Source organism: Gobio gobio (genome assembly GCF_949357685.1).
Source record: "Gobio gobio genome assembly, chromosome: 21".
NCBI classification, from domain to species: domain Eukaryota; kingdom Metazoa; phylum Chordata; class Actinopteri; order Cypriniformes; family Gobionidae; genus Gobio; species Gobio gobio.
The window spans coordinates 2,524,262-2,540,919 of record NC_137117.1 but is presented as its reverse complement, the minus strand read 5'-3'; the positions used below and the strand labels follow the sequence as shown (position 1 = coordinate 2,540,919).

Below are 16,658 nucleotides of genomic sequence, written 5' to 3'. Positions count from 1 at the left end.
TGATTCAACATCAGTGATGTAGAATCCATCATAACGTAACGTTGATTCAACAATATTACCAAAGATTATTTTTGATCATTTCAGTGTTGATTCAACATCAGTGATGTAGAATCAACATCGTAGTGTAACATTGATTCAACAATATTACCATCGTTTTTTTGTTGTTGTTGTTAATTTCAATATTGATTCAACATCAGTGATGTAGAATCCATCATAGTGTAATGTTGATTCAATCGCATTACCATTACCATTTTTATCTCACTATTGATTCAACATTAAATGCAGGTGCAAACATGATATTGAATTAACATCAGTTCATAATGTTGATTCAATGATATTACAATAGATTTTTTGTTGAAATCTCAACATTGTTTCAACAGTAACTGAGGGTGCAGAGTGATGTTGCGTTTGTCTTAATAAAACAAGAAATAAATGGCAGATAATCAAAACAGTCTCAATTGCAGCCCTTAATAATGAATCTAAAAGCCAGTTTTTACAAGAGTTTCACACAGATGAGGGGAAAAAGTGACTTAAAAAGTCACTTGATCAAGTGATTTGAAAGCATCAGTTACTGTCATAGCAGACAAATGTCTTGAAAAGGTAAAAACATTAAAGGAAGAAACACACCTGAAGGATTAAATCCTCATGGCTGTGTTGTTCCTCAGCTGTGGTTTCTCTCTTCATCTTCATCATCTGCTGTTCTCCAGTCTGAACCCAGAGACTCTGTGCAGGTTTGATCGGTGGATCCATGACTGTCACACACACTCTCCTGAGCGTCAGTGTCACAGAGTAAAGTGAGTCCTGTGTGTCTCTGGATCTCTGACGATCTTAAACTACTCAATAGTGCATTAGCGCCGCCACTGGCAGTGGAGAAACACAACACCTTCATCTCTGGAGGATCAGGGCTCAGGTCTCGCTTTCTCCTCAAGTCAGTCCACACTGAGACTCACACACCGTCCAGAGCAAACACAACATTGAGGAACTAATCACAACTACACACATATTCTAACAGTTTCTTACACTGTTTTCATCAGGGATGAATCAGGAACTGCTTCATATTCATGATTATGGGCGGAGCTCTATGACATCACTGCATGTGTGTGAAGACTTCAGTGAAAGTGAAACTGAACAGATGAACCTGAAGCTTCTTCACAACAACATTCAGAAACTCTGAAATCAACGATCAGATCTGATATTCACTCACAGGTAAGCGATGGGAATGTAAGTTCACTAGTTTAATGTCATGATGCAATATAAGAATGTTTGTCAAATCAAAATCTGTGTTCATGTCACATATCAGAAACAGGAAGTGTGTGAACTGCAGACAGAATAAACAAAGTTCAGTGAAAATCATAACTCCATTAAACAGAAATGACACATGGTGTTTATTTAGTAAGCTATTTGTTTGAAAAATTACAGTTCCACTAATTTTCTGTTGTCTTTTATAAAAGATCTTATGATGGTTTTAAAATGTTGTTGTAAAAATCTGTTACATTTGCTGTTCTGTGGCTCCCAGAGACGCATATTTAGTTTCTGTTTGGTTTCTGTATTTAGAAGTTAAAGTGTTAGTTCACCCAAAAATACCTTTGTTCATCTTCAGAACACAAATGAAGATATTTATGATGAAATCCGAGACTCTCTGACCCTCCATAGACAGGAATTTAATGACCACTTTCAAGGTCCAGAAAGAAATTGTTAAAATAATCCATGTGACTACAGTGGTTCAACCTTAATTTCATGTTTTTTTTCTAACTGATACAAAAAATGAGTAAAAATCTGCATTCTAGCCTTTTTACCACTTTGTGTGTATGAAAGGAAAGCGTTATACCATATAAGAGCTAATATTGATTTCTCACTAACAGAAGCAAGAATAGATTCAACCCAAACAGACTGTGTAGCTGTAATAACATTTAAAAAAATAAAAAGTTATATTCCACCTAAAATATTGTTTAGACTCAATCGTTGTTTAGTTAAATAAGTCAAAATGGGACAAACTACTCAAAATATTTGTCCACTAGGTGGTGCTTCATGTTAACATTCATCATTGGAGATGCTTCCTCAGGTTCAACATTGAAAATTTCGAGTAGATACAATTTTAATAGCAGGCCAACATATTTTGCACTGAACTGTTATATTTGCGTCCTTTTATGATTTCTACATGAAATGATTTTTACATTTCCAGCTCTTGAACGCATTTTCATCAACTCTCAGACAGATTGTAGCCTAAAGCTTTCAGTGGCAATGTGGATTGATGTGATTGGCAGATGTGTTGCTGCAAATTCAAACAAGAGAACCAATCAAAAGCATCAGAATAGCATTGCTTTACTAAACAACCTTTAAATCACAGGAGACCTCGCGCACATCAAAAACAGGCGAAGCAACAAACTAATATTATTCAACATATCCTAGCGTTTTACAGCAAATATTCAGATCCTTTTTTAATCATTAACATTTTCATAAGTAACTGAAATTTAATTACACTTTTTTTCTCAGTAACTGATAACAGTTACATTTGTTTTGTAATTAAATTACATAACTGCGTTACATGTCACTAGTTACTCCCCAACATGTATTTAACATGCAAAATACATAGCCTAATATATTCAGTGCATATAATTATCAAAATCCCTCTATTCAGCCGTGTAGATGATATATTGTCATTACTTATCTTTTCAGCCATGGCGTCCTCCAGTGGTCCAGCACTAAATGAGGAGCTCCAGTGCTCCATCTGTCTGGAAGTGTTCACTGATCCAGTCACCACTCCATGTGGACACAACTTCTGCAGAACCTGCCTGAGCAAGTGCTGGACGGACACACAGACCTGCTTCTGTCCACTCTGTAAAGACACATTCAGCAGAAGACCTGATCTCAAGATTAATACAACACTCAGAGAGGTTGTGCAACACTTTAATGAGAAGCTCAATCTAGGAGAACCTGAGGTGTTCTGTGACGTCTGTGATGAAAGAAAGCAGAAAGCTGTGAAGACCTGCCTGACGTGTCAAAGCTCTTACTGTGACTCTCATCTGGAGCCTCATCGCAGAGTCCCACGTCTAAAGAAACACAAACTCATCAATGCTGTTGAAAATCTGGAGGATTATATATGCCAGAAACACGAGAGACCTCTGGAGCTGTTCTGCAGAGATGATCAGACGTGTGTGTGTCTGTTCTGCACTGAAGCTGAACACAGGACTCACAACACTGTTCCTATAGAGGAGGAGAGTAGAGAGAAGAAGGTAAAGAGATTCAGACAAAGCAATTTAACATCCCATGAAATGCAGTTCCCTATCAGTCAGTCACGTTCAATGTTAGGTTGGACTGAACTGATGTATAGGGATCTTGCCTGAGGGCCCAATCACCTTCGAGTGGTAACAGAACAAGCCAACAAGTGAGATTTGTGTCGCAAGCCACTCCCCGCTTCCGGGTATATAAGGCAGCATGCAAACTCGCACATTAAGCTTTTGCTTCAGAGCAGAGCGGACATTGTTTCACTCTGCTCTTCGATCGAACAAGAGGGAAGCTGTTCCTGTGTTGGTGTGACGGCACATTCCAGCGGAGATTGCGGTTGCTGAGTGCTTGCACGGTTAAGTGCAGTGGCTATACCCCTGGGCGCTTCCACATCTAAAGAGCAATTTATGTAAAAGCCACCCTATTAAACATGGTGACTTAGTAAACATGCAGATGCTGCCTCTTTTTAAGGATGTCATTAAACCCGTTTGTTTCTGCATGTGGTCGTTTCCTGGCCTCATCTGACAGCCCAAGCATGCTGAGGTAACATTCGTTCATGAGTCATGCCCCCACTGCGGGAAGATGACCATTGCGATGCTGAGATAAAGACTGAGATACCTTGAAAAAAGTGGATTCCCCTCTTCTATTCCCCGATCTGGTCTTTCTGCGCAGAAGAGAGCCATTTCGGTTAATATACAGGGTGATTTTAGGATTACAGTGGGAGCTCTCCCACTCATCTTTCACATCACAGGCTGTGGAGCTTCCGTTTGTCGATCGCTGCATCAGAGGACAGGCTTGAGTCATTGGGGGATGAAGTCATTGAGGGATGAAGATTCGAATGTGCTGCCCCCTTCGGGGAGAGTACCAATGTTGATCGAGTCCAACCTGGTGCTGACTGCCATGATTTCAGCTCCAGGTTTGACTCCACAGAAGGGAACAGCGCAGTCGAATCTCCATCCCTCATTGACGGATGATTGGATGATGGTATCTCTGAATGATTGGTGTCTCTGGGTGGCACACAGTGAACAGCAGCTTTCCAGTCCCTTTCTTCCCGCAAGTGCACGAGGAGGTCACAACATCGTGGAAGACACCTTTTTCTGCCAGAAACCGCTCCGCTGCCTCCTCCGCTCGTACTACCCTCGTTGGCGGGGTGGCTAAAGGATACATGGAGATCCCCCAGGTAGAGCATGCAGTTGTGGTTCAGTTATATCGTCTGCGTCTCCAATCCAAGGCCTATAAGTTCTCGGCTACATTCGCAGCCAAGGCTTACAGCACCGCTGGACAGCCCACCTCTGCCCTGCATGCTATAGCCCTCCTGCAGGTATATGAGGCCAAACACTAAAAGAGCTGCATGAGGGTAGTTCTGGTGCAGGGTTGATGCAGGAGCTTTTGACAACGACGGACCTCGCCCTCAGGGTGATGAAAGTCACTGCGGCTTCTCGGCCAGACGATGTCCACGCTAGTGGTCCAGGAATGCCATCTCTGGCTGAACCTGGCCGAGATAAAGGAAGTCTACAAAGGTCGGCTTCTTCTGTGACACTGTTGAGAACTTTGCCCAGCAGTACAAATGCAGACAGAGGCGATGAAACACATCCTGCCCGGCAGTTCTCAGTAGTTCAAATGGCAGAATGCTGCTGCTGTCTGTGACTCGATGACAAAATGCCGTCTTATGCATCTCAAGCCTCTCCCTCGCGTGAACTGTGGAGCCAGGTAAGTTTGCCACCACACTCACGGCCCCCACACCGGGACGCTGTGCCTTCAGAGGCTGGCCCCTGTGCTCCACAGCTTTGCCCCACTTTACCACCGGTTTACCTCAGTGGCAGACAAGGATTCTCCTGTGCTACATGTGGAGATCGCAGTCCTACTGGTGAAGGATGCGATAGAGCCAGTCCCTCCAGCCGATATGAAGTCAGGGTTTCACTTCATTGTACTTCTTTTTGAATCAGGCCCTTCACAAGCTTCCATTCAAGATTCCTAAGCAGAAACACATCCTCACATGCGAGTATGCGTTTCCCCCAGTGAGCCTGCTCACACAGACCCTGTGTCCACCCGGACCTGGTTCCCAGAACTCATGCTCGTCAAGGCAGCCCCTCCCTGGCGGATCCCCCTGAGGAAGGACCTGCTTTCTCATGGAAGGGGCAACAATTGGCACCCGCATCCAGACCTCTGGAATCTTCATGTGTGGTCTCTGGATGGGACGCAGAGAACTAAAGTGGCCTACCTCCAGTGGTAGTTGACACTATCACTTCAGTTAGAGCTCCCTCTATGAGGCATGCTTACGCTTTGAAGTGGAGCCCCTTTATTGCTTGATGTTCTTCTCGCTTGCTGTATTCACACCATGTGTTTGTACATGGACCACACTCAGAACTTCAGAACAGCTCTTTGTCTGCAATGGAGGACAGCAGAAGGGAAAGGCCGTCTCCAAAGTGCCCACTTGAAAGTGGATGCCATTGCTTGGTTTACTAATCCCAAAGCGAGCCGTGACCCCTTGGAGTGAGAGCTCACTCTGCTCAGAGTGTTGCTCCCTCCTGGGCATTGGTGCATGGCACCTCTCTGGCAGATATATGTAGAGCTAAGTGCTGGGCAACATCTAACACATTCACGAGATTCTACAGTCTCAGAGTGGGGCGGTTTCTAAAAACAGGTAATATGCCGGGTAGGCTGGCTCGTTGTCTCTCTTGCTGTGCCATTTCCCTCTAAGGACGGGATACGAGTGGTTATTCTGCTCCTTAGGTGAGTTCCCCCAACTGTTAAACCCTGGTGGAGTTCCTCCAGCATCCTCGGCAGTCAGATGCTGGTGCCAGGTCTAGTAATTGTGTGTATGCCCAGTTGGTCGACCCCTGTACTAGACAACTTTGTAACGGTATTGACTCCACCTCTGGACAAGGCGAGAACTTTCATATGTAGCACTACCCAAATCGTCAGTCTATATGAGTAACTCCACATGTTACCTCCCTATGGGCAGGATGTGGTTTCCGTAGCATTCCTTTCTGGTTGGAATAGGCACACTTCCCAGTGTTATCAAGTAGTCTCACTGTATAGGGTCAGAAGGAACACAAGTGATCGCCATTCTCCATGCAAAGCCATGTCCTTTCTTCCGCCCCAACAGGTGCAGGGGGACTAGGCGGCTTACTCTGGGCAGTTGTTGTAACACTTTCCAAAGGGATCCAATAATTCAATTCAAACCGACGTAACGTTGAACATGAATGACTGATAGGGAACATGAACTCTATGTTACTAATGTTACCCCCGTTCCCTGAAAGAGGTAACAGAGATGTTACGTCCCATCGCCACAACTCCTGTACCTCCGCTGAAATGGCAGGGACTCCGTCTCGGCTCCTCAGCAGAAAACTTGATGTGAGAGTTTGGCATATAAACCCAGAAGCAAGGAATGGCTCGCGATGTAAATCACACTTGGCTTGTTCTGTTACCACTGAAGGTTGACTGGTAAAAGTCACTCAGGTGAGATCCCATTATGTCAGTTCAGTCCGACGTAACGTCTCCATTCCCTCCTTCAGGGAATAGGGGTTACATTAGTAACCTAAATGTTTTATTTCCTGTGTCTTGACATGTTGAAGAACCTGTCCTTTAACCCCACCCCCCCCCCCAGCTAAATCCAATAGTCTTTCCTTACATCTAATAAAAGCTGCATAATTTTTTTCTAATTAATAAAACTGTCAGAAGATGGAACGATATATTCAGTGATAAATGTGTCTGTATTTTTCTCTGTATGTAGAATCAGCTGGTTCAGACACAGATAGACGTTCATCAGATGATCCAGGACAGAATGAAGAAGATTCAAGAGATCAAACACTCAGTAGAGCTGAGAAAGGTTTGTGCTTCGATCAACCCCAGTTTATATCCTGACTTATGGTCACTTCCAATCCCCCTCTCCCATTTCACTTTCTGTTCACTCTCCAACTATCCTACCAAAAATACATCTCAAAAAATTGTATGCATCATAGTATTTCAATCTAATTAATAAAGGTGTTGAATACATTGAGAGTTCTGCCATCTTTTAGTAATCTTGGTTTATTGCACTTGAGTTGTATGCAGTTCTATTGGAGTGCTTTGACAGCTCGTCCTCAAGAGCAGCATGAACATTTATTTTGTGTTACACTGAAAATCACACATTTGAACTCTTTCCACACCATTGATGGAAATTTACGGCTTTCTGTGTTTTCACTGTTATACGGTAGGGAGCGCTATTATACATCTTCTGAAAAAGTACGGAATCTTCTGATCAAAACACAGGTGAAGAAGCAGAAACAAGTGATTGCATATGTAAGCATATGCATATGTAAAATAATGCAATCAACATTAAACAGCATATAAATCAAATCTGCCCATGTTACCCTAATGAAATGTTGACCCAGGACGAGCTATAGGACTATAAAGCTTTGGGGGTGTTGATGAGCTCAATCTACTCCATCTATGTTTTGATCATCTTTCTGAACACGATCCAAAAATGCATTTTTGCTCAAAATATTTATTATTAATATTAATATTTTATTAAACTTACCCTGTTGATAAAAAATAATGCATTAAGATAGAATACAATTGTGTTCTTTCTTTTACTATATTGCATGTTTCAGATATTCATTCAACAAACTATTCTGGGGGCCATGACAATTTTTTGAAAATGATCAAAAATGCTGGCAGTAGCTGGCAACTTTAAAAAAAAAAAACGCTGGTGGGGAAAGAGTTGATTGACATGAGTTTAATTGATGATGAGAGATTTTCATTTTGTGGTGAAGTATTCCTTTAAATAATATGTGAATACATAATAGATTATCAAATAGAACATCTTTTAACTGTTGTCATTCATCAGAGAAACACAGAGGAAGAGAAATCCTCCAGTGTTGAGCTCTTCACTGATCTGATCCGCTCCATTGAGAGATGTCAGTCTGAGCTGCTGAAGATGATGGAGGAACAGCAGAAAGCAGCAGAGAAACAGGCTGAAGATCTCATTAAAGAGCTGGAGCAGGAAATCATTGAGCTGAAGAGGAGAAACACTGAGCTGGAGCAGCTCTCACACACTGACGATCATCTCAAACTCCTACAGGTCAGTCAACATCTGTCTCATCAGCCATCAAGTACAATATTACAGGACAAACCAGAGGTGGGGGTCTTGAGTCACATGATCATATTCTGTTTTTGCTCTATTTCTCCAATGACAATAGTTCCAAACAAGCCACAGCAAAAGAGGTGCACCGAAATTTTTGAAATGTTTATCAAAAAATTAAGAGCTTGGTGTCTCAGATTCCTTGGGTCATGCCGAAAGCGTCAATACAGACTGTTTTTAACACTTTGACATATCGAATTTGGTAGGATTCATTGTCAGCATGTCCTGAAGGAAACTGAGAAGTTTGAACACAGAGCCACCTAGTGTACCAGAGATATAAGGTTTTTCATAAAAAGGTTATTTCAGCTTTACAGTTTCTGTAAGAATGAAAATCAACAAAGACTTTTTGCTTTCCTGTTCAAACCCACTCTTTCTTTCCACCATTTGTAATTCCTAAAGTCACAAGAGGTGCTGATACTGATCAAGGCTTGACGGTCACAGCTTTGGCTGTAAGACATTGTAAAACAAAGGCTCTGACCATTTTATCATGCTTTAGAAATCATACAGAACAGAAAGAAGCAGTAATAACTAGGGCTGGGTATAAAATATAGATTTCTCGATTTTAATCGATTCTGACTTTTATAAAACAATATCGATTCTTAAATCCAAAGAATCGATTAGTCATCCTGTTTTCAGTTAATGAATGAAATAAACATTGTAGCACGCCTCCAATCCAATAAATTGCAACAATCTTTGTGCTTTATTACTATTGATGTGAAACAAAGTCTCAGATTTCTAATTGCGTCTATTTTTTTTAAATGAAATTCAAAAACATAAATACCGTTTTGGCGCTGTGGCGTGAGATCGCTCTGCTGCAGCTCAGCTCAAGAGGAGCGCGGAGCAAACATGAACGGATCTTCTCTTCCACCTTAAAGGGTTAGTTCACCCAAAAATGAAAATTATGTCATTAATTACTCACCCTCATGTCGTTCGACACCCGTAAGACCTCCGTTCATATTCGGAACACAAATGAAGATATTTTTGTTGAAAGCTGATGCTGAGAAAGGCTTCAGATAGGCCTCCATTGGCATTCAGTACATTCACACTTCCAAGATCCATAAAAGGCACTAAAACGTTGTTACAAAGTCCATCTCACCACAGTGACTCTTCAAGTGAAGTTTTAGTAACTAATTTCGGGAGGAGCACGTCCAGATAATTAAACCTAATTAAACCCAAGTGGAGCACCCTCAGATAATTAAACCTAATTAAACACATGTGGAGCACATCAAGCCAATCGATTTAATCAACAATAGGAGGTGTATATATACAGCATATTTACCTTCTTTCGTTGACCGTCTTTCTTCTTAGCATCCCTCCACCACCCCATCTCCTCACTTTGATTTAATAAACTCTCATTAGACGTCAACACAATCCATAATAAAATACAGTCTAGTTCTAGACCATCTCTATCACGGGGGGATACTCTGGGTTCGGGCAAAAATTCCTCCTACTCCATTTAATTTGATGTAAGTGTGAACTCGTGAATAATTTTACGATGCGACGACAATAGTTTTTGTGCGCAAAAAAAAAAATCAAAATAACACCTTTATCCAACTTGTTCTTGTCTTCTGTGTGTGTCTCCACGACGCATGCGCGAGAATATGCCGTAGCGCCGGGGTTCGGGAATCCATGAAAGGCACACTTTAGCCCGATTTTGAGAACTACGTCGAGACCTAAAGCACGATCAATGTAGAATTCAACAGCTGAGATACACGCGTCTTCCTCTGCTTGTAAACAAATCGCTTCTGGGTCATGTGTCCGAACGCCGGATCTGCGTCATATTCTCACGCATGCGTTGTGGAGACACACACGGAAGACAATAACAAGCTGGATAAAGGTGTTATTTAGATTTTTTTTTTGCACACAAAAACTATTGTCGTCGCATCGTAAAATTATTGTAGAGTCACTGTGGTGAGATGGACTTTGTAACGACGTTTTAAGTGCCTTTTATGGATCTTGGAAGTGTGAATGTACTGAATGCCAAAGGAGGCCTATCTGAAGCCTTTCTCAGCCATCAGCTTTACACTAAAATATCTTCATTTGTGTTCCGAATATGAACGGAGGTCTTACGGGTGTCGAACGACATGAGGGTGAGTAATTAATGACATAATTTTCATTTTTGGGTGAACTAACCCTTTAATACCAGTAACAGTGCCAAATATGATAATAAACATGAATGAGCTTCTGAAAGTGTGTTAAAAGATACAGGACAACTTACCGAAATCGTATCATGTCAGACATAGAATAGCTCAATCAGTGTTTCAACGGCCATCTCTTCCATACTTTGAGCTTCAAAACTGCTCATCAGAATCCTATGGGTGATGTCACGGACACCTACGTCCATATTTTTTTACAGTCTATGGTTTCAACCGCAGAAAGATGCAAGTAAAACAGCTTGTAAACAATGTCATGTAACATCACATTTACCTCAGAAAAACCATATCCAGTGTCCATAAACTCGTTAGTCAGCTAGAAAAATTAACTCTAGAGAGGAGCATTTTGCTAATTATATGCACCACATTACATAGGATATTCATTGTCATTTTTAATGTTCTTCAACATTTAATGTATGTATGTACGAATAAATCTGGCAAGTTTTATGACAGCCACCATTTAAATGTTTATATTTCAAAAAACGAATTGGAGTAGAATTATGATTATGTAATTGTTAAGATAATATTATAACTTAAGTTAATTTTTACCTTCAATATTAGTAGGCTAATGTACTCAAGGTCAATCAGCTGACTCCCATAGTTTACAACATTAGTTCAGAAATTTGTTTTCTTTGAGAAAATGTTCCATGTTTTGTGCCTGATACATTTCCAAAATAATCGATATTGTATTGAATCGAAACAAAACTAAAATCGAATCGAAAGCTTGTGAATCTAAATCGAATTGAATTGTGAAATTTGTGTCAACACCCAGCCCTAGTAATAAAATCACAATAGGTAAATGAGTTAAGGCAAGATGTTTATGCACTGGTCAATTTACAGATTTTGGGCTTTTTATAACGTGTTGTTTCACACTAGTGGAAAGAAAACATCCAAAATACACGTTTATGTGTTTATTTTAGTGCACTTATCTATTAGTTTCTGTAGATTAAAATTGCAATACATATCTTTAAAGGCCATGACAGTTTCTCTTAAGCAGTGATTTTATTTAAAGAGCACCTATCATGGCATTTAAAATGTTCCAAATATTGTTTTAGAAGTCCCCAACAACAGTTTTGCATGCATGCAATGACAAAAAAGACTTTAGTTTTCTTATAATATGCATTTATTTTTACCTGTTTTGACAGCGATTCTCAAATGATTCCTTTAGTGATTCACTTTTCAAAACTCCGCCTTTACGTGACGCTAATCTGCGCTGATTGGTCCGATGACCCAGTCAGTTGTGATTGGTATAGTCTGTGCAGATATTTTCGGAAACGCAACGCCCATCAAAGTCTTATAGTGACAGTAATTTGTTAATATGTGTCAGGAGTTATGAATATGAAAACCGCGTCGGTACCGCTTGATTGTAATATGAGCCTCAGCTGATCTCATTCATAAAAAAACTCCTCTATTCTCCTCATGAAGACTCGCGACAAATCAACATCCCTCAGGGCTTTTAGTTCAAAAGTGTGCAGATGAGGAGAAATATTGATAGATTCTCATATGTCTGTGTCAAATTTCTAAAAAGAGGAGTATTTTTTATTCAATACTTCCTCAAAATGCGCAGATGTCTCTTATGTGTTGTTTTCAGCTCATACTGGCAGCCGGAGGGCGCTCTGTGCACATGTAGTCCATATATGGTACAGACAGACGAAGAAGAACCATGTGCCATAATAGAAGTCCATAATAAAAGCTCCCTGAGATCACGAAACATGCAAATAGAGACATTTGACGACTAATAAACACACAATCGCAACGATGTATGGTTTGTCTTCAAGCCACTTAGTCTTCAAATGCTCATCCTTGGGCAGATGAAAAAAGTTTGCTTTTGAGTCGCACTTCAGAACACAGGGTCTCGTGGCCATGATGTTTTCTAGTTTTCACTGGCGTCTCGTGGCCATGATGTTTTCTAGTTTTCACTGGCGTCTCGTGGCCATGATGTTTTCTAGTTTTCACTGGCGTCTCGTGGCCATGATGTTTTCTAGTTTTCACTGGCGTCTCGTGGCCATGATGTTTTCTAGTTTTCACTGGCGTCTCGTCTCCATGATGTTTTCTAGTTTTCACTGGCGTCTCGTCTCCATGATGTTTTCTAGTTTTCACTGGCGTCTCGTGGCCATGATGTTTTCTAGTTTTCACTGGCGTCTCGTCTCCATGATGTTTTCTAGTTTTCACTGGCGTCTTGGAGCAATAAGTGGGCGTATCGTATTCAAATAACTTGACAAGTTGACGTCATCTAGTCAGAGAAAAAGCTTCGGTCTTCTAACGATTCTTAAAGAGTCGACTCTTACTTTTGAAAGAAAATAACTATATATACGGTGCACTGTCATATTTCAAACTTTGCAGGATGTTTTTGTTCACTTAGATCTATGTTACACACTACATGAAAGGTACATTTCAAAATTCCATGATAGGTGCTCTTTAATACTTTTATATTTTATTTTCATTTTTTTTAATTTTTTTTAATGTCTATAATTTTTACTCATTTTTATTTCAGTTATTCAGTTATTTTAGTACATCAAGTTACACTAAATAAAAATGAAAAATGTTGCCCCAGAAATCTCCACTTCTGCAGCACTTACACACACACTTTATAGTTTTATTCCTATCTATATTCTGAAGGTGTGTTCATATACAATTCTTCTCTCTCTCTCTCTCTCTCTCTCTCTCTCTCTCTCTCTCTCTCTCTCTCTCTCTCTCTCTCTCTCTCTCTCTCTCTCTCTCTCTCTCTCTCTCTCTCTCTCTCTCTCTCTCTCTCTCTCTCTCTCTCTCTCTCTCTCTCTCTCTCTCTCTCTCTCTCTCTCTCTCTCTCTCTCTCTCTCCTGTAGATGAGCTCATCTCTGTACAGTCGTCCACACAGCAAGAACTGGACTGAGATCAGGATTGACTCTGATGTGAATCTGAAGTCTCTGATTTCAGCTCTGACTGAACTGAAGAAAACTCTAGATGGGACTCTACATGAAAAACTCCGTCAAACTGGTGTGTGAATATCATACAGTGTATATATATATTTTGCTATTAACTATCTAGGAAAAAAACAATTTCAAGGAAAATTATGGATTAAATAACATTTTAGCATCAGTGACCTGTGAATTATTTTATCTCTGTCTGTTAAAGATCACACTGTTCATAAATATAACCACAACATAACTTAAACTTGCCATGTTAGCATTAGACTGGTGTGATAAAATCACTTACTAAACCCAGTCTGTGTAAAGTTTAAATTTAACTCACGTTATAATCAGTTAAAACACTATTACTGTAACTTACTTTAGAGACATGTAAACAACATGATGTAACTATCCGTGTACAAACACTAACACATCAGCAGAACTCACTACACACCACTGATGCTGCCAATAGAGAGAAACTCACTGTTAACCTGAAATTATTCATATTAATAATTCATCATTATATTGTCATCTGTGTTCGCAGGGTTGAAGTTTGTGCAGACGTTTGCAGGTACAGTGTGACTGACACAATACACTCACAATACTGTTAATAATCTGTATTATATACAGGGTTGCTCATTACTGGTACAAATAAACGATGCTCAGCAGAAAACGTGAAGCGCTTTTGCACATGTTTACTTAAGGATTTGGATATCTAATTATGATAATAACAATTTACATTCAATATCTATCTAAATATTAACATGTTATTGTATTGTTGCTATATAAGCTCTGCTATGAAGTAACTAGTAAGTACGAGTAGTTTTTTTATTGGATACTTTTTTACTCTTACTCAAGTAACTATTCAGATTAGTACTTTAACTTGAGTACAGTGTTTGGATACTCACCTCTGTCTGCGTATCTCTTGTGTGAATGAATGGCAGATGTGCGGTTTCATTTACCACACACACACACACGCACACACACACGCACACACACACACAGTGTTGTCAGCCTCTGAAGCCTCACTATATGAGGACATGAACACATGAACTTCATCTCCAGAGCTGCTCTGAGTCACTTCATGAGCATTTCACAGTTTCATTTGAGAGAAACTACAGTCACATAAACACACAGAAACAGAAATATCTTCAGCGCTTCACCGAGTCAAAATAAGTTTGCTTGAATTTAGAAATGTCTCAAAGTAATAATAATACTAACACTACTAATCAGGGCTTAAAAACTTTTTAAAAAAAAGCAGGGCTTTCACTCCGAGCAGAATCGATATTTTAACGTTTCCGTTTTTGCGTTCCTCATTAAACGTTACTGTTCCGAAATCGGTTTGATTTGAAAAAATACCGGTTAATAACGTTATTTTAATTTAGCCTATACTTTAAACAAATATGTATAAATAAAGACTTATTTTCACTCAATAATAATATAACGCATGATAATTAAACTTGAATATTTATTTCATAACATTTTTAAAACCATAACAGAAATACATGCATTATTTACAAAGCATAAACAGCGGGACAAATATTGACCTGTTTTAATGAAGCGGAAAGTGGCCCTCTATATGCCTAATTCTTTTCAGAAGAGTGATAACATTCTTTGTACATAACTTTTTTTACAACACGACTTGTTTTAAAAATTGCATGAATAAAGAATAAATAAACTGGATAACGATTGCTCTTTTAATACACCGTCAACTGGTAATTTCAAAGCAAACACTGCGCAACACGTCCTTGCATCACATAATCAAATTCAGTCAGCTAATAAAGCTCGATCATTTAATGCAATATAACACCATTTAATACGAAGCATCAGCCGTCTATATAGAAAACATTGACCGGTATTGGCAATCTGAAAGACTATAGGAATAATGTTTGATAGATGCTATAGCCTACTTGGACAGGCTTAAACGAAATCCACAAACTAGCCTAAATCAGTCTATTTGAGCTTAAAGTCCGTACTGCTTATTTAAACGTACGAAAAGAATGTCCTCCAATACCTGCGCTTTCATTGTAGACCTCAGCGGGGAAAGAAATGTACTTGAGGCATGAAAATGCGCGCTCTGCACTGACGGTAGATTCATAGATGACATTTCACTTGAAAAAAAAAAAAAAAACTTATTTCATAGGGCCCTACATTTTTACTAAATTGTTAGTTTCAATATTTCAATTAATTAGACATGCTTTTTGAGTACTAACATTTAATTTGACCCTTAAAATTAAACTAAAAAAAAAAAAAAACGGAATCCAGAAAAAATAAACCGGAATATCATCTGCCATGTTGAAGAGAAAAGAAGAAGGTGAGGAGAGCAGTCAGGAGGAAAGTGATGATGTCAGCGTGTAGGATAAGTGTGAGCACCAATCAGCTTCTCCCCTTGAGAACCAGACCAAACGAGTTATGTGCACCCCTGAATATATACTGTACATCTGAACATGATTCTGAAGTTGATTGATAATGTCTGATCTCTCTCAGTGGATGTGACTCTGGATCCTGATACAGCGAGTCCATATCTCATCCTGTCTGAGGATGGAAAACAAGTCCGTCATGGAGACATTAGGCGGAACGTCCCAGAAAACCCAAAGAGATTTGATCAGACCTGTTGTGTTCTGGCAAAGCAGGGATTCAGTTCAGGGAGATTTTACTATGAGGTGCAGGTGAAGGGAAAGACTGCGTGGAGTTTAGGAGTGGCCAGAGAATCCATTAACAGGAAGGGGGAGATCACACTGAGTCCTGATGATGGATTCTGGACTGTGGTTCTGAGGAATGAGAATGAATATAAAGCTGGTGAAAGTCCACCTGTCTCTTTATCTCTGAGAGTGAAACCTGAGAAGGTGGGTGTGTTTGTGGATTATGAGGAGGGTCTGGTCTCTTTTTATGATGTGGAGTCCAGATCTCATATCTACTCTTTCACTGGTCAGACTTTCACTGAGAAACTCTATCCATATTTCAACCCAGGCCTTAATGATGAAGGTGAAAACTCAAACCCACTGATCATCTCACCTTTACTGGATTAGAATATGTGAATGAAAACTAAAATTTGTACAAGTGCAGAATGAACTGTATATTCAGGCCCTTAAAACTTTCCAGAGTGTTTCTATTGTTATTTTGTAAGGAAATCTCTGAAGTCATTTTCTCTCTTTTCTCTCCAGCTGTTAATATTGAATGTCTTGTGAAATGTTGAGGTTTTTGGTTTATATTGTAATAACTGCAGCATCTGAATAAAGACAAGTGTTCAATTCTAGAACTGATATT

At 39.8% G+C, this 16,658-nt stretch overlaps 1 protein-coding gene across 2 annotated transcripts; it reads left to right on the top strand.

The window, feature by feature from the left end:
* Nucleotides 1-1,089: 1,089 nt before the first annotated feature.
* On the top strand, nt 1,090-16,658 carry LOC307117649 (E3 ubiquitin-protein ligase TRIM39-like). 2 transcript variants are annotated; one of them, XM_079802628.1, is made up of 7 exons: nt 1,090-1,206; nt 2,677-3,233; nt 6,962-7,057; nt 8,057-8,290; nt 13,329-13,479; nt 13,936-13,962; nt 15,879-16,658. In XM_079802628.1, exons 2-7 carry the CDS (start codon nt 2,679-2,681, stop codon nt 16,418-16,420), a joined length of 1,605 nt encoding a protein of 534 aa, XP_079658754.1. In that variant the 5' UTR covers nt 1,090-1,206; nt 2,677-2,678; the 3' UTR covers nt 16,421-16,658. The 2 variants fall into 2 exon arrangements, with proteins under 2 accessions (XP_079658754.1, XP_079658755.1); XM_079802629.1 differs by having other exon boundaries at nt 1,090-1,221; nt 15,879-16,646.